Source organism: Gymnoscopelus braueri, assembly GCF_963280865.1.
Source record: "Gymnoscopelus braueri genome assembly, chromosome: 16".
NCBI classification, from domain to species: Eukaryota; Metazoa; Chordata; class Actinopteri; order Myctophiformes; family Myctophidae; genus Gymnoscopelus; species Gymnoscopelus braueri.
Genome location: NC_137616.1, coordinates 17,382,804 through 17,406,044, shown reverse-complemented (window position 1 = coordinate 17,406,044; position 23,241 = coordinate 17,382,804). Strand labels below are relative to the sequence as shown.

Here is a 23,241-nt window from a genome sequence, read left to right as displayed (position 1 = left end):
TTCTGGTGAGTTCTGGAGGAAGAGATGTAAGGGGAAGGGGGGTAGGAGGAAGAGGCGGGGTTACAGGAAGTGCATTTCAGGCAGGGGAGGGGGTGGTGATTGGTTTTCGATGTGGGATCCACTGGCTCTTCTGACTGGTCACATTTTGGTCACCAAGTGACGCGTCAAAGTCACGTCAGTCCGGCTGTGAAGTTGGATTAGGAGAACATGCACACTGATCTGAAGGATGTGTCATTTTCAAGATGCACGGCCTGTCCGGGGACGACGCCGCCGTCTGCGTGAAGCCTGTGTTGCCATTAACTGATTAGACCCCACCGCTTATGGGAAAAGCAGAAGCAATCCCCAACTAGACACGTGGATGTGTTGAAAAATGACACGTCCTTCTCTGACTGTGCCAGGTGACACAAAATGGCAAAACGTCATCATCATTATCTGTAACTGATAGGAACAAATTTGGTTACTGCTCCTCATTCACTTGATCTAGGTCATATGAAAACACACAAAAGTGTAAACCCTTAAGGGTGTCAGAGTTAAATCAACCCTTCTACTGTGTACTGTGTCTACAGTAATAAAACTCTTTCATTCCTTTACACTCCTCTTTCCTCTCTTTTTTCTACCCGTCTTCCATTCCTTTATCTTCTTTCTTATACAGTATTATAAGAAATAGGATTCATTGTTTCATTTAACACTCAATTGTTCTGGCTGACCAATCAGAATCAACAGTGTCATACAGTGACAGTTGGTTGCTAGGTGGAGGTCAGTCCATAGCCTGGTGGATGGAGGGGAGGGGGGAAGGGGGGTGTATTGAGAGATGAAGCATTCGCCCCGTAGTTGCAACATTACCGTCAGCAGGGAGAACAGACGGTCAAAACTGGAGGCTTTGAACGCCCTTTCCAGCCAAACCTCCCGATAGCCGTTGAGGAAGTAATTATTATTTTTGTATCTGGGCGGGTGGGGGGAGGTGGGAGGGGGGGGGCGTGGTGTTATGCATGTAAACAACACAGAGGAGAGAATGTCGTTAGGGTGGGGGGCGATGAGGTATTTTTTTCCACAATCAAGAAATTACACAGTGAAATCCTCAGCGTTTGTGTGTATAAATGTAATCAAGTGGACATGTATGGGTCCATTTGGCTATATTTTTACACTCTCAGAGTTACAAAATAGATGAATTAACAGATGACTTTACTGTGTTTTACAGTTTGTTGCGTTCAGTTAGATGGAGACTGAGCCATGTTTTACTTGTTTTGTTTCGTCATATAAAATCCTTGCGTGTCAACATTGATATTGGATGGTGATAGCATTTGTTCCGGTAGCGTGCCGGATGTCGCAGTGCGTGGGAGTCACCTGGGTAGGTTGTAGAGCGGAGCCATGCGGAAGCACGCCACCACGGCGCGCTTACGCTGCTTCGACAACAGCTTCTGCCATACGGCGCTTTTAATTCTCAGAGGACCCTCCACCTTAGGAACCCAGAAATTACAACGTTAAACGCAGTTGTGGAAGAAGTACTCAATTGTAAAGTAAAAGTACCGTAAAATTGTACGTAAGAACAGTACTTGAGTAAATGCACTTAGTTACTATAAATGACTGATTAAATGGTTAAGGAACTAGATGGACGTGGTTAAAGTATTATGTCCAGTTCATTTTCTTTTTTTGCGATTTCATAATTTGGCGCACAACTGTGTCGCTTGAAAAATTGCTTTCAAAAGGTTTTCAGTTGAAAATCTGCCAAACAGTTGTGCGACAAATGATAAAAGGCTTTAACCTTTAATTATGATTACCAAGTAGTAATTTAACGCCTGATTTATCCTGGTGTCACACGCCAAAAAGAGCAGATCTACACAGGCTTGTGAGCTTGTAGATTAGCTATTTCCGCTGCGCCACTAAACATAATGGGGCTTTAAGAAGTTCTAGTGTGTGATTGGACCTGTTCCAGGTGGTAGACAGCAGCAGAGAGGCTCTGGACTCTGCTGACAGTGTGTTCTGGGTCTACTGGCTCGTCTGTCCTCATCACCACATCCTTGTACAGGTTCATCTGCCACTGGACTGCTGGGTCATCAGTCTACAACACAATCACATTGTCATAACGCTACTTCTATTAGAATTATACATCTACTCCTGCTAATAATATTGAAGATGATGATGGTAAACCTAGTGTGAAGTTAAATAAACAAAATGAAAAACATACATTATTACAACATTATTCAGACTTCTTGGTGAGACTTTATATTAAGGTTGGGTCTATAATGCGTTATAAGTAAGTCGGTCGGGAGTGGCTTATTGTCGGTATCAGCCGATAACACGCGGGAGTCTGTCCCCGGTACAATGCGCTAGACCCCTGGGAGATGGATTGCTGAGTTGCAGCCCCACACCTACCATCAGCTCCCAGTACTTACCGCACGACTTACCGCACCCAAGCTGTGCTACTCATACGCTGAGTTGGCAGTGCCCGAGATCGAACCCATGACCTTGTGGTCTAAAAGCGAGAGCTCTACCGACTGAGCTACCCGGACACAAATAGTTATAATGCATTATAATATTATATTATTATATAAGGACAATGGGGTGCATTTACATACACTATCCTCTTTGAAAACATTTAGTTAGAAAGTAAACAGAAATCAAAAATTACTTAATACAATTTTAGGAGGGTAACCAGTAAACTGACAGATTACATTTCAAAAGTAACCTTCCCAACCCCACACATAATTGATTGTACAGTACATAGACACACAGACAATAGACACTATTGGGGACTAAGACATTGACTCTATTAAAGCAATGAATATTATAATCTCTCTGAAACCTGTCATATTTAGCCTACCTTGTCCTGAAGATGGAGATTCTGTCGCAGGTGGTCCATCACTTCATCATCTGTGTCTTTCTGTTTTTGGGACAGGGACATAGAAAAATTGAGAGAGGTTGACCAACTGTTTATTTTACATTAATACTGTCTGGTAATCTTGGACTGTGATGGACAGATATGCTGTAGACTAGAGTAAAGCAATAAGCCACAAGAGGTCTCAGTTTACCTTGTATTTAGTGAGGCACGACGCGACAGCTAACCCTAACCCTAACCCAAATACAAAAAAAAGCCTGGGTACCAAGCCTAGTCATTTAATGACTAGCCTTGGTACCCAGGCTTTTTTTAATTTATTTTATTTTTTATAAATGACAGGTAAATGGTCACATAAATAGAGTGCAAAGAAAACAATGAAGTGCCACAATTAACAAGGATACCGGTGAACATCAAACCTAGCATCTGCTTAAACAACATGCTATCTAATAACATACTTAGCATTTGTATCTAAATAACATAACATCGCTAGCCTCATAGCATTATTGCCTAAGTCATATTTTTAAGGTTTTCAGAAAAGAAGAAGTGAAAAATTACTATCTGCCTAAGTCATCTAGTTGACTTAAAATGACTTAGGCAGAAAGTTATCTTGGAATGTAACAAGCATTCTGATAGGCTGAGGACATAGGAAATAAGGCACAATGAAGCAGCAGTGTTAGGAGAGTAGAGTTAAGGCAGAAATGTCAATTTGACCCAAAAGTTACTTTTTCAGCAATTATGCTATGAGGCTAACAACATGTGAACAAGTAACCAACATATATCTGCATCGCATAACTTGGATCTAACAAAAAGAAGGAAAAAGCTGCTATTCCCTTCCTTAATGTACAATTATCGCACTCGCCCCATTATGACAGGAGTCAAAGTCAACAGGCTTACCAGACTGTAGCGAATCTTGGCCAGGGAGATGAGCTCCTGGTCACCTGGCGTGCACATGTTAAGGCCGATGGGGAGCATCTTCTTCAGGGCGTTCACGATCAGGGAGGTCTGGATGGTATAGTACTCCCCACGACGACGTGGTCTTTTCCTCTCCTGGTCCCCGCCTGACTGCAGAGGGACAGGGGGAGGGATCAATGTCCTCAGTGAAACAACAGGATCAGGTCAAATATACAACAAATTCATGTTTACCATGAAGATATGAGAAGGTACTCTGAAAAACAACAACCCACAAAAAATAGTGTGCCTTAGGTTAATGTAAATTACAGAACTTGAATAAGATGAGGCAGATGCTTGAGTTGAAGTGTGTGTGCGTGTGCGTGTGCGTGTGCGTGTGTGTGCGTGTGCGTGTGCGTGTGCGTGTTAGCCCACAGGGTTCAGTAGCTGAGGAACATTCCTCCACTCCAAGCAATCACAGGGAATGTCCCCCAAGAGTGGAAATAAATAAACTGACTGGCTCTGCTGGCGCACATGAACATCAAACTTATCCCACTGACACCTAGGCGAGTGACTGTTAGGCCAAGACAAATGGCCTCACTCATATTTACTGCCGAAAATGTCCACAAGAAAACCCACCAGTCATAAAATGTCCCGTGTACAGTTCAATTAAGGAAGCATTAACTAATAGTTGCCGTGCAAGATGTCTCCCATCTATACAACGAGGCATAATTTCAACACCCACGGCATTACAAAAGTGCTGTTAATGGGTTTCTTTGCTTTCATTAGCAATGGCAACGAAATGCCAAGCCTTGCAGCGCTCAGGGGATCCCATCAAGGGAAAATGGGACATTTAGGTGTAGCGGTTTCCTCTAAGTGCTGACATACTGAGGACGAGAGAACGGGAAAGAAAAAATATCCTCAATTAGACCCAGAGGGACTGAAGACATATCTGCCTCCCATCCTGGGCTTCATTACCACGGGACAGAGTTCTGACGGGATGAAGGGGTCACTCACCACCCAGCAACAATCTGTTCACGCCGCTGCCGATTGTGGCTGGGGTGGTGAGTGACCCCTTGAAGCTGAAGTTAAAAGTCTCCCCTGGAGAAGACCAGATCCAATTAATCCTGCCCCTGAGTCAGTCTAAACCTGAGGCCGATTCTAAAAATGTCTTCTAAATCATAACAGCTTACTGAAAAACGTATGTTGCTACTGTATATCAGTGGTGCTCAAACTTTACCCCCCCCCAAAAAACAGCAGATCTACAAGCGCATGAGCTTGTATATCTGCTATTTTTGAATAGCCAACCAATGTGCTATATATATATATATATATATATATATATATATATATATATATATATATATATATATATATATATATATATATATATATATATATATATATATATAAAATATAAAATGACACAGATGCTTTCCCGGTTTTAATAGGCTAAATGAGAAACTCACAGAGTTGATGTTGAGAACTTTTGATTTATTTGATGGGATTGAACTTGTGATTTGGTATGTTTTGACATTTTGTCATGTACCTTGGACATCTGAGCTCTTCCTCCTTCTCCAGTGAGGAAGCCCAGGTTGTTGATCTCATTCTGAACCACGAAGTTCTGCTCCTCTCTTTTGAAGTTCTATGTTAGTAGAAGATGACAGAGAACAAGAGAATGTCATGAATGACATCTCAAAGAGATATTGTGATTGTTTTGTTTGATATGATATTTATTCTGTATTATTGCTGTATAATACTTTATGACAGTGTATAATTATACATTACTACTGATAATGCTATATTCTATTATTGACCTTCTAGTATTGCATAATACAGCGGTTTGTTGTAACGTGTCTTACATGTGATTTGCACCAGAGGATAAAGATCTCAGCCACCATCTTGAAGAGCTCATTTGAGTCTCCACCTGGCTCCTTCAACCACCTAGACCTGGGGTGGACATAAACAACAAACTACAATGTAACTCCATGGTGGCTTTTCTTTCTGAGCTCCATGTACGCTACAGTAGCTGAAGGTCATAAGAATGCAGACACAAGGCCCTATCTTGCGCCCAAGTCACGCTACCCACTATTTGGGGATTTAGCATCGCACAAGGGGCGTTCCCGTGGCCGCGTTGCTATCTAGCACCAGCCTTATCCCTAAAACACCTGCACTACCCCTTACATTATGCATAGGTGTGGTTTGGGCGTTACATTAATAAAACCAATCAGCGTGCCAGATGCTATTGTCTTTAAGAGCAGGCTATGCCGTATGCCCAGTGCTATACGCTCTCTCCCTCTCTGCCCTTGGAAGAGGCAGTCCTACATTGATTGCCATGGAATAAAATTATATTTGATACACAGAATTATCATTCACACATTGCTGGTTATAGACTATAATATATTGCAAACGCTGACCAAACCTAATTTTATTTGTCTTTGATAAGCTTAACTGGAAACTGCTGATAAAAACACAATTTATTGAGGAATTAACAGTCACACTTTTGTGGATTACAGTAAAATTGTAATGACAACCACATTCATAATCACTTAATTCAGAAGTGCCGGTGTGCCGACTCTGAGGCCGCACTGAGGCGCTTGTGTAATGTCAGACACTACCCGACGTTTGCATCTTAACACTTGGGGTGCCAGAGGTTTATTAAAATATTATACGTTGAGTGCCTGATTTTTTTTACCATTTTTAACCTTTTTCAAGTAGTCACAAAATATTTTCAGTGATCACCGTCCTCACGGTGATCCCCTCATTACACACATACAGGTCTCGTACAACCGGGGGAAAAAAATTAAAAACATTCGGTAATCCGTTCCATAGTTGCAGCCAGTTGAAAATAGTTAAATTAACATTGTAAAAAAAAAAAGTACACAGGAGCCGAGATAAAGGCTTTTGAAGTCATAAGTTAACCAGGAAGTGGATTGGAGTCTAAATCTTCGAACAATGATATCTCCTGGTGCTGTGAAGGGAAAAAAAAATTATTTTGTTTGACCATTCTAGAAAGTCCATCTTTAAATTAACTGTGTCAGGATCTTAATGATTCCTTCTGTTGTCTTGTTAAAACCTTTAAAGGTGCAAAACAATGCCAAAGAAAAACAGCAGGGTACACAGCAAAAGCTTCAAAGTCAATTCATCCATGTACGCTCAGAGTTAAATCAACACCACTACTGTGTAGGGGAGAAAGAAGAAGGATGAAAAGTCTACCTGTTGTTATCCACGTAGCGGATGAGCATGGGGTAGAAGGCATACAGGTCCCTGCAGAGCACAGCGAACTCATCCAGGATGAGCAGCTCTGCCTCCTGTTTGTCCCCTCTATCGTCTGCCTTCAGCAGCTCCTCTTCAGACACCACCTAGGAGCACAAGACATCAGCAGCACACTGTAAACACCTGGCTGTTAACTAAGTTCCTTACACACTGTGAGCATTTATTACGTGCGATTAATTCCCATTGATTAAACGGCTGCTTGTGTTAAAGAGTACCCATCCACACAGAACGCAAATATAACAAAGCGATGACGCGACATTATTTTTCAAAACGAGGTAGATTAACAAATGTGAATAAAATCATCAACCTGTATGAATGAGGCATCACCAAATTAATAGTTTGATGTGAAATATTCGCAGATGCATTTTCTGATTGTTTATTCACACTTCCAGTGTGTAAAAGACCTTTTTGTTACTGTATATTTCTCCTCTGCATTTACCCATCCTAACTATTAGGAGCAGTGGCCGATATTAATACAGCGCCTGGGGAGCAATTAGGGGTTTAGTGTATTGCTCAGTGACACAGACTGAGCAGACCGGAGCGGATCTGATTCCCAGACGGCCACCCAACCCATTCAGTTATGGCCACCCCTATAAAAAAAAACTATATGAAACCTAAATGTTTTAAAACCCTTCACCAGTACCCGTAAGCGTTCCACAACCTAGAACTCTTCATTCTGAAGACCATCTTGCAAAATCTATCAGTAAAGTAAAAAAAATTACATTGTAGTAAACAACGCTAATGCTCGGGTGACATTAACACGAGGAATAGCTCACATGATCTTTTTCTCCATATGAGAGAAAGCGTGTGTCTGTATGTGTGTGTGTGTATGTGTATGTGTATGTGTGTGTGTATATATATATATATATATATATATATATATACACATATACATATATATATATATATATATATATATATATATATATATATATATATATATATATACATATATATATATATATATATATATATATATAAAATATTCTTGGCTGGCTCAGTTCCAAGCACTCTCAGTACTGACAAGTCCATAAGTAGAATCTCAGCAGTCAGCATTAGTGTGTTCAGAAATACACCGTTAGCCACAGGCTACATGGTGTACAGCATAACTTTATGTTCTGCTGTCTATTAGGTAGCATATTGTCAAACAGGCTCCTCTCATCTCACCTTCACCGTCTTCTTCTTCAGTTTCTCCAGGGTGGGCAGGAAGTGGCTGCTCAGCAGTCCCGGTCCAGCCTTGCAGATGATTGGCTGGGAGTAGACTGCAGAACGACACAAGGCATGAGGGATCCACACATTCTAGATAGACAGACCTCTACTGATCTTGAGGGAAATTCAGTTGCCATAGCAGAACATGGATGAATCAAAGATGCATGGGTATGGGTAGAGAACCAGTACAGAACAAGTAGTAGGGTAACACAACTTAAAATAGTATAACGGTACAAAAGATGTCCACCTGGCCACCTGCGCCTTGGATTTGAAAGTGATGAGGAAATCATTAATGTCCTTGTTTGTGATTTTACCAGAAGCGTGAATTTTAAAACAGCTACACTAAATCAATGATGTACGTGCTGAGTGAAACCAGTTCTGGCGGTTGAACATTATTGAAGGAAATAAGCTTTTGAAATAAGCTTTTTTTTTTTTATTTCCTTTTGACAGCGGTGTGCAACTGTATGTTTTTTCAACGAGGGTTGTCAATGAAGAAAAAAGTAAAAGTTGAATATGACTTTAAGTGTACAGTATGTCTGTTAACCACTTAAGCCCTATATATTTGCGTTGTGAGCTTTTTTTTGGAAACGAAAAATGTTAAAATGTTCTCTTTTGCTTTGAGCCCCCCATCCCCACCTGCAATCCTCTTCATCCATTCCGCTTCGTCGATGCCCAGGTTGTTGTTGAGGATTCTGAGGATGTTTCCCAGGATGCTGCCGAGGTGGTCAGAGGTGACCATGGTGCAACAGTCCTCGTCTTCGGGCATGTTCTCGGGACCTTTCTCCCACCAGTAGGACAGATAGTTACACACCATGGGAAGGATCACCTCTATCACCTGCACAGCACAGAGGAAAACTCTTTGACTGTGACTTTGTTTTGTTTCATCCACGACAGGTTATCTGAGCATGCATACTGATCAGCAATGCCCTGCTGCAAACTCATTCAGTTTATATGCGTACTGTATATATACTTTATTTTACTGTGTAGCATTATATGGCATAGTACTAGAATGATGTTACAGATCTCCAAATTTAGATTTTCAAGCAGTACTTTAAATTAAAAACTACATTTGACCCTCAGAAAATGTAGTGCATTTCTATGTGCAATGAAGATCATACAGACCTGTGGCATCTCAGCGTAACGTGCCCCAGACTCTGAGATGTCATGGATGTCCTTCAACAGGCCATCCAGACTTGGCAAGTCTGGACACATCTCCTCCACGGTGTCTGGCATACTAAGGACTGAACAAAGGAAAATCACACACGCTTGGAATGCCTCTGCACAGTGCAATAAAGCCATGTTCACACTGGCAGTCAAAATCAGATTTTTGGCCTATTGAGATTGGAATCAGATACATTTGATCAAGTCTGAACAGCAAAAAAGCACATGGAAACAGTTTTTTTGCTAATCAGATTTCGCATTCCTAAGTGGTTTCAAATGCGATTCAAATATGATTTCTAAAGATGTTTCTCAGCCTGGACACTCGGACACTGAAGGCTGAATTATATTTTTTTGTACACCGGTGTTGCTCGTCGAAAACAGCCGATCTACAAGCTCACAATGCGTCACTTTGCAATACTTTGTGAGCGACACCACCGTACAACATATGAATTATAAACTAAGTATTACTCACGCCTATGTTGTTATCACAGCAGCCAATGATGGGTCAATGAAGTCTGAATACACAAATACAATCTGAACACTTACAAATAACAATGTCAACAGTCAGTCCCAAAGATTGTATTTGAGAAACAACTTGGATTTACCTGTAGTCTGAACAAAGCCTACGCACTCCGTTTAGGAATCATGTTGGTCATCATAGGCTCTCAAGTAGTACAGTTATAGTCCATGAGCCAGAGCCCCAAAATTGAGCAATTATTATCGAAAGAGTGGGCAAAACCAAACCTATATTAAATTGTTCAGAGGGTCAATACGAGTAAATAAATGTATGATAACCTCACCACAGGAGCAGCTTTTTCATGGTTATCACACATTTTGTAATTTTCCCCATTCGTACATGACAGGTCAAAAAATGACAAAATTTTAAAAAGAGTTATCATAATGAAACTGCCTGAGTTGATTACTTACATGAAGACGATGATTTATCGTATTACAAGTTTTCTCAAATTGTATATTTAAATATGCAAATTAGGCATTTAGTCCATGAGCCAGAGCCCCAAAATTGAGCAGATATTGAATATTCCCTCGTTAAAAACCTTTGAATCCAACATCTTAACAAAATGAAATAAGTATGTTGACTCTGGCTTTGTCCAATGTTGATTCTGGAAAGTTATGCAAATTTGGGCAAATATTTGGGCAATATTTAAATATACAATTTCAGAAAACTTGTAATACGATAAATCATTGTCTTCATGTAAGTAATCAACTCAGGAAGTTTCATTATGATAACTCTTTTTAAAATTTTGTCATTTTTTGACCTGTCATGTACGTATGGGGAAAATTACAAAATGTGTGATAACCATGAAAAAGCTGCTCCTGTGGTGAGGTTATCATACATTTATTTACTCGTATTGACCCTCTGAACAATTTAATATAGGTTTGGTTTTGCCCACTCTTTCGATAATAATTGCTCAATTTTGGGGCTCTGGCTCATGGACTATTACTGTTAAGGAAGTGATAGGTTTTTGTTGTGTGCTTTAGACTCACTGGCCCTCTCGCGGGGTGTTTTGGTGTTGAAGACCGAGAGAGGGTTGTAAGCGTTAAGTTCAGGCTCCAGGAAGGCCACGGGCATGGCTGCCACCAAGGTGGCCAAACCCTCGCCTAGAGCTGGCAGATGCCTGGAATGATCAGACAACAGCATCCAAATAAAATATAATATACAGCAGGAATCAATATGCACATTAATGGCACATTGGTACTTAATACAAAGAGCTTGGTTCTCTATGACCTGGTTTATTTGGTTTATTTTAATTTAAAAGAAACCAAATATAATAAACCAAATAAACCTACATGTAGTATAGCTACACAGTAAAGTATAGCATCTTCTTCAGAAGGGGACTTTTAGACTTCAGCTTGGGAAAAAAACAAGACCAACAGTAGTGGTCTAATAGTAACAGGTTGAGAATAGTCTCGCGTAGCAAGATGATCTGAGATCTCCGCTTAACGATACATCTGGTGACATCTAAATTCAATGTAGTAGCTAGAACTGGATCAGTAGGTGGAGATCTCGGATCGTCTGGCCAATGCAAGACTCAACTAGGCTGAGCAGAACCTGATACTCACTGTGGCCCCGCTCCATCGCTTCATACACTAGGACCCTGTTTCGACCACTAGGGGTCCAAATAGACCAATAGTCAATTTGGTTCCATTTGTACACACTCTGAGTTAAATGAATGCAGAGGATTTTACAGGGTAGATTGGTGTTCCAGGGATTAAAAGAAGATCCCACATCAAATGGGGGCCTATATGGCCTACTGCATGTCAAAGTGGTGGTCCTTGAAATGAACAACTACATACCTCTCCACAAAGATGGTCTTCCCCGTCCCCAGACAATACAAACAGGTGAGGATGCGGTAGCAGTGCAGCTGCACGTCATTTGCTACAACACAAAACCAACGCAATTAATCACCATCAAAATAGCAAAAATAGCCAAATAACCCTGTAAAATAATCTGTAAGGCGACTCACTCAGCAGGTCCTTTCCGAACCCATGTGTTGTGACATGCTCAAACAGTGCGGTCAGGAGGGGCAGCAGTGCCGTGGTGATGTAGTTTAAGTTCTGGGAGAGACTCTTCATTTGGGCACGGGACTGCGTGAACTTCCCCAGCTTCAGCATCTCATGCAGTTTCTCCAGGTCCTCGGATGCGTTCTCGAAGAACCCTCGCACCCCGGCCTTCACCAGCTCAGTGCCGGACTTCATCACCGTTCTAAATGTTCATGGAAAATACCCACAAAATGAAACCGTGAGTCTGGGAATCGAATGCACAGGTGACAAGAATATTTCCAATTTGTCAAATGGCTGCAAAAAGAATTTAATTGTTACAGCTTGCAGCAGTGCGAGGAACGTGGGTAGAAAAGGAGGTTTCTGTTTTGCACTTCAAAGTATGCAGCCATTCATACGCACATACCTTGTGTCAAGCGAGCAGGCGAGGATGTGAAGGCAGTTCACCATCGTTGCAGAGTCGACGCCTGTGAGAGGAACGCCATGATGTGGAAAATCAATCAACATACAATGAAAGCACAGAGGCACACACTGGCAGAGGTAGCACCATCCTTACCGAAGAGGGAAATCCTGTGTCTGACAAGAGCTGCCAGCTTACAGAACAGGCTGGAAAAGAAAGGAGTGAGAGTTGAAGTAAACAGAAAGCAGGGAAGAGAGAAGAAAGAAAACAAAGGTACAGAGTGGAACAAGAAGACTTACAAAGCATGTTATACGATGATTAAGTGTGAATCTCGATGCAGAAAGAATATTAACACTGTTCACTACAGTGCATGTTGTAAGACAGGGGTGTATTGGATTGGTCGAAATGCAACTTTGTGTGTGCTAGATACAGTAACTATTTGTCTGTGTGTTAAGTGTGTGTGTGTGTGTGTGTGTGTGTGTGTGTGTGTGTGTGTGTGTGTGTGTGTGTGTGTGTGTGTGTGTGTGTGTGTGTGTGTGTGCGCGCGTGTGTGCGTGCGTGCATGCTCTTAGTGCTGAAAGGCAATTGCTGTCATCCTAATCGGTCACAACGCACAAAACATTCTTAGCCAATTTATTTCAGGTCCAGGACTGAACAGGAATGGGCATACTATTTTATTTGCATTTCGTTCTTTGTCAGATGTGTACAGGAGCCTTCTGCCTGCAGTGTCTCAGCATCCAACAATCTTTCAGCACACCGACAGTATTGAGTTCTATGATGGAGCGAGTGTCTGCACTGGTGCTATTAATACTGTATGGTTATAATTACCTACATATCTAGATCTTGTTCCCCCCGCAGCCACTACTCAGTGGAATGCACTCCCTTCAACCCTGAAATCTCTAAATTCTCTAGCAAGATTTAAGAATGACCTTAAATCATGGCTCCATCTCAACACTAACTGGTTATAGTTAGATCCATACCCCGGATGGCCCACTCTGCATTGGATTCTTCTCTTAGGGTACCTCTTGTCCTATATGTATTGCTTCTAACTTTATAAGGTTTTCATTTCTTTGTTTCATGGTTGTTTGTACAGTTCCTTGCGTGTTGTTCTATGTCTCAAGGTGGACCACAATGGAAACAAGCTTCGGCTTTTTTGTGTATAATCCACGTTGGCGTTTTCTAAGTGGTGATATTGTTTAGATTTTTTTAAACTGCCAATAAAATATTCTATCTATCTATCTATTCACATGGCGGTACGTAATTATAAATAGGCTAATAAAGAAATAAAGACTCCTTGAGTACCGGCTTAATTCAAACATTGTCTGCAACAACTTTGTCAATCTTGAATAGTCCAAGAAAATAAATGTTTGAGCAGCCTCTGGTCTACCAGTGGACTTTACTGTGGCAGTGTAGGCTGTGTCATACAAAAACTAATAGAACACAAACTAATACACCCATCACTTGGCTGAGGTGCTGGGTTAGAAAGTAACATGAAAAAAAAGAATAAACCCGCACACTCATCTGCTCCAATGTAATTCATTGACAACTTTTCGAGCCAAGGCTCTTCATCGGGTCAAAACCCGATGACCCGACGAAGAGCCTTGGCTCGAAACGTTGTCAATAAATTACATTAATTTTTCTACTTTTCTTTTTCTTCAGTGTAGGCTGTGTAAAATATTATTTTATGACAAAAGTGTCACATCTTTGCGACATAACACCTCTGTACCAGCTCCACAAACTCCTCAGTGACGGTCACAAATAAATATTCCCAATTGAGCTTCATGAGTTATGTCAGTTCTTATAGAGAGGGCAATAAATGACTTCAATATCTCCTGCAAGGTCCCTGACTGTCCCTCCTTCCCAGAGTTCAGTGCAGCACCGGCACACAGGGCCCTCGTGTAAGGTTTATACACACACAGCGGGTGTTTATGGGTACCTGCTGCCTCCATTTAGATGTTAACACAATGGCAGCTTTGTTTTGCTCTTTCCCCCCCAAAATAGTCCTTGGGCCCAGATTTAACCCCATTGTGAGCCGGTACGGTAGTTTGACACCCCTTACAGTGTAAGTGAAGGCTTTAGTGGATTACATAAGCTATTCTACCATCACTTCAAATGTGTACAGTAGCATTTAATACTTCAGTGCTTTATACCTGGTGATCATCTCCTTCTCCTTGTTAGAGGCGTAGCCGCAGCTGCTGAGGTTCTTACTGGGAGTGGATAGGAAGTAGAGACAGTGATTCTTGAAGGAGGATTCTATCAAAGGGAGCAACACCTGGTAGCAAAAAAGAGATGGGGGTTAGAGAGCTTGAAAAAAGTCCTATGCCATCAAACAATTCAACAATTCAATGTTCAATACGATCAATACAGCTTGTATTTAATGTCAAGGGAGTGTTGTACCTTGGCAAAGAACTTGATTTCTTGGTCATGAGGGGATTTGTCCGTCTTTCCGCTGGTAGCCATAGCCTCTGCAGGAACGTTTGAAAGGTGTGTGACAAGGGCAAGTTTATGGAATTTAATACATTTTCAAAACACACTTAAAGAAAATTGCATCTGTGTGTTAACTGTATTTGGGGTTTTTCATTTTAAAGCCAACACTTCAAGAAAATTGCATCGGTGTGTTTTTTTTTTTTTTTTTTTTTTAAAGCCAAATGCCACACACTCACCCAGATGAGCGATGAACTCCTGGGCAGAGTCCACGTACTTCAGCAGCCTCTTGAGCATCCTGTAAGCAAACCTCTTCTCCATGGACGAGGAGTCCTGCTCCATGTCCTTCAGACCTCTGCCACATGGAAGGAATCACAAGTACAAGTATTCAGAGGGCTCACTCGGTTCTGGGTACTTGCTAAAAGGTTAAGCAAGGCAAAGAGGAAGGGTAGTGTTTCCTGAAGAGGTGGGTTTTCAGCCTGCGGCGAAAGATGGGCAGTGACTCTGCTGTCCTGACACCAGTGGGGAGTTCATTCCACCACTGTGGGGCCAGAACAGAAAAAAGCTGTGACCGTGTAGATCGGCCAGAAGGACCACTGAGTGACGAGGCAACCAGTCGCCCCGAGGCGGTAGACCGAAGTGGTCGGGCAGGGGTGTAAGCCTTGACCATATCCTGGAGGTAAGAAGGAGTTGTTCCTTTCACTGCCCTATAGGCTAGCACCACGGTCTTAAACTGGATGCGAGCCGCTACGGGGAGCCAGTGTAGAGAACGGAGAAGGATAGTTGTGTGGGAGAACTTGGGGCGGTTCAACACCAGACGAGCTGCAGCTTTCTGAACAAGCTCCAGAGGTCTGATAGCATATAACGGGGCACCAGCAAGTAGGGAGTTGCAGTAGTCCAGGCGAGAGATGACAAGAGCCTGGATGAGCACCTGCGCTGCCTTCTCAGTGAGGAAGGGGCGAATCCTCCTGATGTTGTAGAGGAGGAATCTGCAGGTCACTGATGCAATGTTTGCAGAGAACGACAGTTGGTCGTCCAGGGTCACACCCAGATTCCTCACAGTCCGAGTTGACGTCACCACCACATCATTATCAATGGTGATGGCCATGTCTCGGTGCGGGCAGCCCTTCCCCGGGAGGAACATCAGCTCAGTCTTGTCCAGGTTGAGCTTCAGGTGGTGCATCGACATAGCGGATAACAGCACCAAGAGATGTAGTGTAGAGAGAGAAAAGAAGAGGACACAGAACCGAGGAACCCCAGCAGTGAGCCTGGGGAGAGAGAGTTTGCTCTAGCGGCATGGAGCGACTCCGTCACTGCCAGGAGGGCAGTCTCGGTCGAGTGACCCACTTTCAACCCAGACTGGTGGGAGTCCAGGAGGTTGTTCTGGTGGAGGTACGAGGACAGTTGATTGAAGACACAGATAACCATATATGGGCATAAAAAGGGACACAGGTAGACAGACAGATACAGAGATCTCCATATATGGGCACAGAAGGGACACGGACAGACGGGTACCCGACATTATGACTCAGACATATCGGTCGGATCGGCGGTGCGACAAACATGCTTCTGTACTTGCCCTGACAGATAGTGTAACAAAACAAAGCCTTATAGATGAAAGCCAACCTGTTGACGCCATATCCGCTGACTTGCAGGAACCTGAAGAGTTCCTGGGCTTTCTCTCTGTCTCTGTACTTCTCCTTAGCTGTCAGGGTGTCATAGGGAACCAGCAGCGGGTGGCTCCCTCCTCCTGGTTGAGAAAATCATAGCAATATTTAACCCATTCAATCCGGGAACGCATCTGTGTCATTTTCTTTCTTTGGCTATTAAAAAATAGCAGATATAAATCGTGAAAATGTGTGCAAATCTTTGAATATACATATATATACATTTTTGACTAAACTCTTTGCTTCTGGGGGTCCCTGGAACAAAATATTCTGATCTGCGGCCAAATATTAAATAAAATATTTAGTGTTTTGTCAATTTGGAGGTCTACTTGCAATATCCTCACAGACCACCAGTGGGCCCCGGCCCACAGGTTGAGAATGGCGGTCCTATACTTGTGTACACACCTTTACTGCTCAGCTCGCTTTTCTTCTTGAAGCACCAGATGTTGTGGTAGTTTTCTGCAACCACCTCCACCATCCCCTTAGGCAAAAAGTATCAGGCTTGTGAAATAATTACGTTTTTCGTGGTGACTTTATGACACAAACACACAGCAACTCTTAGTGATATAATACATATTATAAAAAAGAAAAATCTATGTTAATAAAATAAAAAATTCTAAGTTGTTTTTACCCCGTATTTTTTTAATACAAATATAAATATAAATTACACCGTACAATTAAGCATAAAACAAGCTTAAAGTGGTTAATCAGCCTAATCGGTTTAGTGATTATAAAAATACATTAAAATGTTGTTGATAAAAAAGAAAAAACATGCTTATGCTCCTCGATTATTCAATTAATCAGAAAATAAATCAATAAAATAATCAATAAGAAAATGATCTACAATCATAAATCATAAAGTGATGATGCTAGATTGCCCGTCACTGAAGCGTCATATTAGAATGATGACAGCTAGTGGAAGATGAAGACAAGGATAGAATGATGAAAACCAACCTGTAAGTCCTTGGACAATGCGACGTTGTGCATGTCTATCGGAGTGGGGGTGAAGCTGTTAGCCTGTAGAAATGTCAAAGAGACACTATAAGAATCATATGACAACATGAAACTTTACAAAAATACAAAGTCAGAGATGGAGTGCTAATTATATGCACACAGTATACTGTATGTATTGCATAAAAGTTAACCACATGTACCCTAGTGTCCCTATTCTGGAAATGACATAATAGGTGAACATTCAGAGAAAACATTATTTATAAAAATAGCATGTCTACAATAGTCACAGACGGTCACAGTACCTGGGACTCGGAGAGCTTGCGTTGTTTTTCACTCTCCAGTTGCTGGAACACGGCTTCCCCCTCCTTGGTCCCTTCAATGGTCCAGTTCAGAGCAAGCATGCTCTTTAATGTTTCCTTCACTGGCCAGCGGTAGGTCTCTCTCTCCTACACATTCAACACATACTGTAATGAGCATTTGTCAGGGGTTCCCAAACCTTTCAGCTCGAGATCTAAATGATACATTATTGGTGTCTCCCCGGGAGTCCGGGACCCAAACGTAAAAAAAAAAGTATCACTTATGCCTAGGGGTGTGCCGATATATCGTCCCGCGATATATCACGATACGTTTTTTTTTTTTTTTTTACAATAATAATAATCAGGCATGCAAACAGCCCCGAGGTGAAAAGGGTGACAACATGTTTTTTTTTCAGGTCAGGTGTCACACTATTGCCCTATTTGGATTCAAAACGGCTATTGTAGCTGAAAAGCTACAAGTTTGCATGTCTGAATAATGCAAAAACAGACTTATTTGTTTGCATTAGCTTTTTTTCTCCCCCATATATTTTCATAATAAAAAAGTGCGTATCGTATCGAAATCTTATCGAAGTTGTGAGCCCAATATCGTATCGTTTCGTGAAATTAGTGTATCGGCACACCCCTACTTATGCCCTATTTCAAAAATAGTGAAAATAGCAGCTCTGTACAGCTCTGTCACGATGCAACGTGTTTTGAGCTTATCTGATATTTTCACTATTTCTTAATTTATATATTTTTTGTATCTTTTGAAATAATTAAAACTACTTTTTAAAGGAAATGTAAAAAAAAAGGAATCTTTACTGACGACCCATAAAAATGGGCCCCGACCCATTGTTTGGGAAACAATGGCATATACCATTGTAGCCCTGCTTATTAGCCCAGAAGCCTAATAGCTCCCTTGGTCAAGAAGGATTCCTGTTTGGATGGGCGGTTCATTGTTTCTATGCAGGAGTCAAGGGTATGAATTCCAGATAATCTCACACACACACACACACACACACACACACACACACACACACACACACACACACACACACACACACACACACACACACACACACACACACACACACACACACACACACACACACACACACACACACACACACACACACACACACACACACACACACACACACACACACACACACACAAGCAAATATCACAATCTTTGTAATTATAAAAAGTAACCCACATGTTCTCCTCATTATCTCTGAGGTCAGGTTTTCTATGATAAGTGGTCTCATAACAGCGGTTCTCATTTCTTAATTAGTTTTGTGTCTCACCATGGGAACATCCCCCTGCGTGACCTCATCAGAAGCTCAAATCACATTACGCCAGTCCCAGGTGGCTGGCTTTAACCACATGAACCCTAGCGTCCCTTTTCTGGGGGAACACAATGCGTTGTGAGCTTGTAGTACATATTTAGAGAGAAAAAGGACGAGGTCTAGAACAAACCTCAGGGGTACTCCGGTACCAACTAAGTATATACACTGTAGAGTTTAAATAGTTAATGATGTGAGTAACAGATATTGGCCTGTATATGCACCATAACTCATACATTTACCTCTTCTCAGATCTTGCAGGAGCAGGAGCTCATAAAACTGTGTTTTTGTGAAGCTACAGCTCATTTGTACGCCTGACTATATAGAGCGTACGTACTTGGTAACCGGGTGCTGTACTTCTCGAATACGGTTATTCATCAGTGCAGAGCAGACATACATTTACAGGAGTTGACACTAAGGGTTGCCCACCTGCCCCTGGCAGTTAAATAAAATGGGTTGCCCGACCGTGTGCGCGTTTGAGTGGGGACCCAACCATCTATAAACACAACACGAGATATCTGTCTAAACACCTGAAAGTGGCCAGAGCGTTCTGCCCCCCCCCCCCCCCTCTCTCGCTCTCCCTCCCTCCATCCCACACACACACACACACACACACACACACACTCAACGTGCAGTGGCTGCCTGAGCTCTGGAGAAACTACAAGCTCACAAAGTGTTGTTTCAATTTCAGCTCATTCAAGCCTTTCTTTCCCAGTAAAAAAAACGTCGAAACTATATAACTCTACTAAGGGTGTGTGTGAGATGAGCACGGCTGCACAGTGCACCACAACCGCAAAAAGAAAGTATTTATATATTTTTTAAGCAATACGTTTTGTTTTCGCGAGAATCCAAATGAAAAGTTGTCCTCTACCTGTCATTAGCTTTTTTTTGTCACGGCAGCTAAAGCTCTGGAAACGGAGGATAAACTACTGGTGCGAACCTGTCCTTGGTAAGAGGCTAGAGCATACCTGGATGTCACCACACCTTCGGTGGCCTGTGGTTCTCAGTGCAGGCTCTTCTTAGGAATAAAGTTCCTGCTTATGGAAAGAGCCGCAAGGGATAGTTGTCTTTTGAAGCAAGCCTTTCTGGCAATACAGGAGTCAGTATATTCCTATAGTGAGACACAAAACGAATGCTAAGAAAGAACTTTGGGTTACTAGTGTAACCTTGGTTCTCTGAGTAGCATGATTGAGTGTCTCACCAGACCATCCTTCTTGCTGGGGAAGCGAGAAGAGATAAGCTTGTTTTGAATGAGTTATGGTGCGTAGTCAGGTCAATACATTGGGAGGAGGGTCAGTCCCTGCATCAATGCATGCTTCATTAAGGCCAGCCACTTGGGGCTGGCGTAATGGGATTTGGGCTTCTGATAAGGTCACGCGGGGGGTGTTCCCATTGTGGGACACTCACTTATGCTACTCAGAGAACCAAGGTTATGCTACTAACCCAAAGTTATCTATTGTACCTTCTCACTCAGAGCCTTGTAGGGCTTCAGCAGTGGATGTGTTTTGGCCTGCTCATCCACACTGTCTCCCAGTTTCCAACCTGCTGCTACCTGCATCAAGAACAACCACAGCTTGTGTAATTCACGGCATCCTAGGTATTAGTGTAGATACTATATAGATATAGACTTGTATGACTAGAATATGTAACGTTAGTGTGAGCACAATATGGGCTATCCATTGACTAGCATTACAAGCAAACTACAAACGTATAAGTCCTTACAATTGTATAGTCTACAGAGACAGAAACAAAGCAATCATTGATGACAGGCTGACAAAAAGTTACAAAGAAAACATTACATTTGATTCACTGACTGGATGGCGATCAGTGAGTGGGAAACAAGTGTGTCACTTGACTGTCATATGACTGCTGTCATACTGAATATCAGGAAGGAAACCACAAGCACAGAGACTAACCTTTTCCGAGGACCACTTGTCATGGGAATAATCTGCAAATGTGTTAACAATGTCCTCAAGTTTTTCAGGAAGAGAGATACTGGGAAGAGGGCAAAAAAAGACACATTAAGATTCAGTCAGATTATTACATGGCTTGGTTGAATGTTTGATTCTACTTGGTCAATCACGTCATTCTGCAGTCTGTTATTCCTAGACAGTAGCCTGCTGTGCTCAGTAACAGACTGTTTGCAATCACCCCATCGCAACACCTGTGGCAACTGTGTAATCTAACAGACTATTTTCTATTGCGGAAGCAATGGAATCCTTTTTTTTTTTTTATGTTGTACTTTACTCAAATGATTGATTGATTTATTAACCACACAAACCCTAGCGGCCCTAATCTGGGGGGTGAACATTCTGTGAAAATAGCAGATTTACAAGATTTTAAACAAAAATAGTTTTTGTACAGATCAACCTCTTCAGGAACATAATGTGAAAATACCACATAAGACAAAGACACACAGAAAATAACACAAAGACATAGAAAATATATTCTAATTTGACCCCTTTCCATCACAAGCTGTTACATCATATTGAATAGGTCTGCTCTAACCACTCACTTGGCAGTGTTGATGGGTTTGGGGTCAAAGTTGCCTTGCGCGTCCACTGACACATGCTCCTCCATGGTGGTACTGGTGTCCACAAAGTCAGGTGGCACGGCCCCAGCGATGGCACACAGGCACAACATGGCCATCCTAAACAGTTCAGGATCATATTTCTACAGAAGACAGGAGGAGTCACAAATGAAGAGATAGGTTAAAACTGGCAGCACACTTACTCACTCTCACTATTTGCTCTGCAATCCCTCAAAGAGTTTTTGTTTTGTTTCCATGGTCAAAAGAGGGCACGTGTGATTGAGCATGAGACGGGACAGGGAGCACAAGCAAGAGAGAGACAGAGATAGAGAAGGGGCGATAATGTGCAGCCTGAGAGTCAGAAAACGTTGCAGCGCGAGTAGCGATCTGTCATCCGCTGATAAATGACTCATCTTCTTTTGGGCCTTGCTTCAGCGGCAACATTCATAATGCTTTCGTCGTGCTCTTCACTTCAACATGCTCAGACTACCGAGAAGTCTGCTCCCGTGAGGGAAGCGCTCAAGCGGTGAGACTCATGGGCCTCAGACAAAACATAGGAAAAAAAAATAGACAAAGACACAGCACTGAACCTTGAAAAAGACACAAGGAGAGAGCAAGAGACCACTGGCCGTCTGAATACATTTGATTTATCATTTCATGGGATAGATTTGAGAGACCCTTCTGTTGTATTGTCAGAGAAAGAGTGAGATGAAAGACAGAATGAGACAGAGTGTTGCAGACCCTTTACTGTTAAACAATCATAGATTTTAACACTGAAGCTTCAGTGCAGTATGCCTTATCTATGGCAATACTGTACATTTTATTTTTATTTTCTAATTAATTTTGGCAAGTCCACCGATTACACAACCACACAGGGCGACTCTTCAAATCAATAATTCTTGGCTTGGTTACCTTCGTCGAGAGGGAGTCAAAGATTCCCCAGAAGAGCTTCTTGGTGAGGAGCAGCTCCTCCTCGGAGGCTATGCCATCGCTCCCCTGACCGTTGGGCAGGCAGTAGTACTTCCAGCTCTTCTCGTAGTGGTTGGTCAGCAGCTGCGATGAGACACATCGACACCAGGATTGATTGATTGATTGATTGATTGAATACTTTATTAACAGTTTGCAAAGACAAGCACAGGGAAGTACAGTGCAATACAAGGTCTGTTAAAAGGTTTTAAACCCAAGAAAGCACTATGGCTTGTTTCCATTGGGGTCCTTTGTACTCAGTTCATCAAAAAGGACTCAGATTCAAACCTGTTCATGTAGCATTTATATATCATGTAGTATTTATTGAAACACACATAAAAAACATAAAATGCCAAGGGGGTGAGGTGAGTACATCAAAGACTGGATACTATCTTGACGTCTCACACTAACAATGCCATAAAATACTGTATATCAACGGCAAATTCAGAGTCGCAAGTGGCAGAAGCATACAGATTAACTAATGGTACTATCGACTACTATTATGCCACACCAACTAGGGCTGGGCAATACTACAGTAAGACGATATTGTGTGTTGACCACTTAAGCCCTATTTTATGCTTCGTTGTATGACATTGCCAATCAAAAATCTCACAACGCAGTTTTTCCATATTCTATTCTTATAATGACATGCCAAAATAGGGACACCAGGTTGAAAATGGTTAAAATGGTGTGTGTGTGTGTGTGTGTGTGTGTGTGTGTGTGTGTGTGTGTGTGTGTGTGTGTGTGTGTGTGTGTGTGTGTGTGTGT

General features: G+C 42.1%; 1 protein-coding gene across 2 annotated transcripts in view; it reads right to left on the bottom strand.

Annotated features, from left to right (window-relative positions):
• Positions 1–23,241, bottom strand: part of LOC308103350 (ryanodine receptor 3-like) — a 137,596-nt gene that overhangs the window by 28,361 nt on the left and 85,994 nt on the right. For both annotated transcript variants that reach the window (XM_080453269.1, XM_080453270.1), the window contains exons 44-69: positions 22,420–22,560; positions 21,493–21,650; positions 20,894–20,972; positions 20,440–20,529; positions 17,638–17,781; positions 17,336–17,398; positions 16,787–16,862; positions 16,341–16,464; positions 14,954–15,069; positions 14,688–14,755; positions 14,441–14,562; positions 12,447–12,496; positions 12,297–12,357; positions 11,857–12,095; positions 11,687–11,768; positions 10,877–11,007; positions 9,332–9,450; positions 8,846–9,044; positions 8,168–8,262; positions 6,941–7,086; positions 5,587–5,674; positions 5,274–5,369; positions 3,731–3,898; positions 2,822–2,881; positions 1,925–2,059; positions 1,345–1,457 (exon numbers count right to left, since the gene is read on the bottom strand). In XM_080453269.1, coding sequence (XP_080309395.1) covers positions 1,345–1,457; positions 1,925–2,059; positions 2,822–2,881; positions 3,731–3,898; positions 5,274–5,369; positions 5,587–5,674; positions 6,941–7,086; positions 8,168–8,262; positions 8,846–9,044; positions 9,332–9,450; positions 10,877–11,007; positions 11,687–11,768; positions 11,857–12,095; positions 12,297–12,357; positions 12,447–12,496; positions 14,441–14,562; positions 14,688–14,755; positions 14,954–15,069; positions 16,341–16,464; positions 16,787–16,862; positions 17,336–17,398; positions 17,638–17,781; positions 20,440–20,529; positions 20,894–20,972; positions 21,493–21,650; positions 22,420–22,560 — 2,963 coding nt within the window. The remainder of the gene's footprint in view (positions 1–1,344; positions 1,458–1,924; positions 2,060–2,821; positions 2,882–3,730; positions 3,899–5,273; positions 5,370–5,586; positions 5,675–6,940; positions 7,087–8,167; positions 8,263–8,845; positions 9,045–9,331; positions 9,451–10,876; positions 11,008–11,686; positions 11,769–11,856; positions 12,096–12,296; positions 12,358–12,446; positions 12,497–14,440; positions 14,563–14,687; positions 14,756–14,953; positions 15,070–16,340; positions 16,465–16,786; positions 16,863–17,335; positions 17,399–17,637; positions 17,782–20,439; positions 20,530–20,893; positions 20,973–21,492; positions 21,651–22,419; positions 22,561–23,241) is intronic.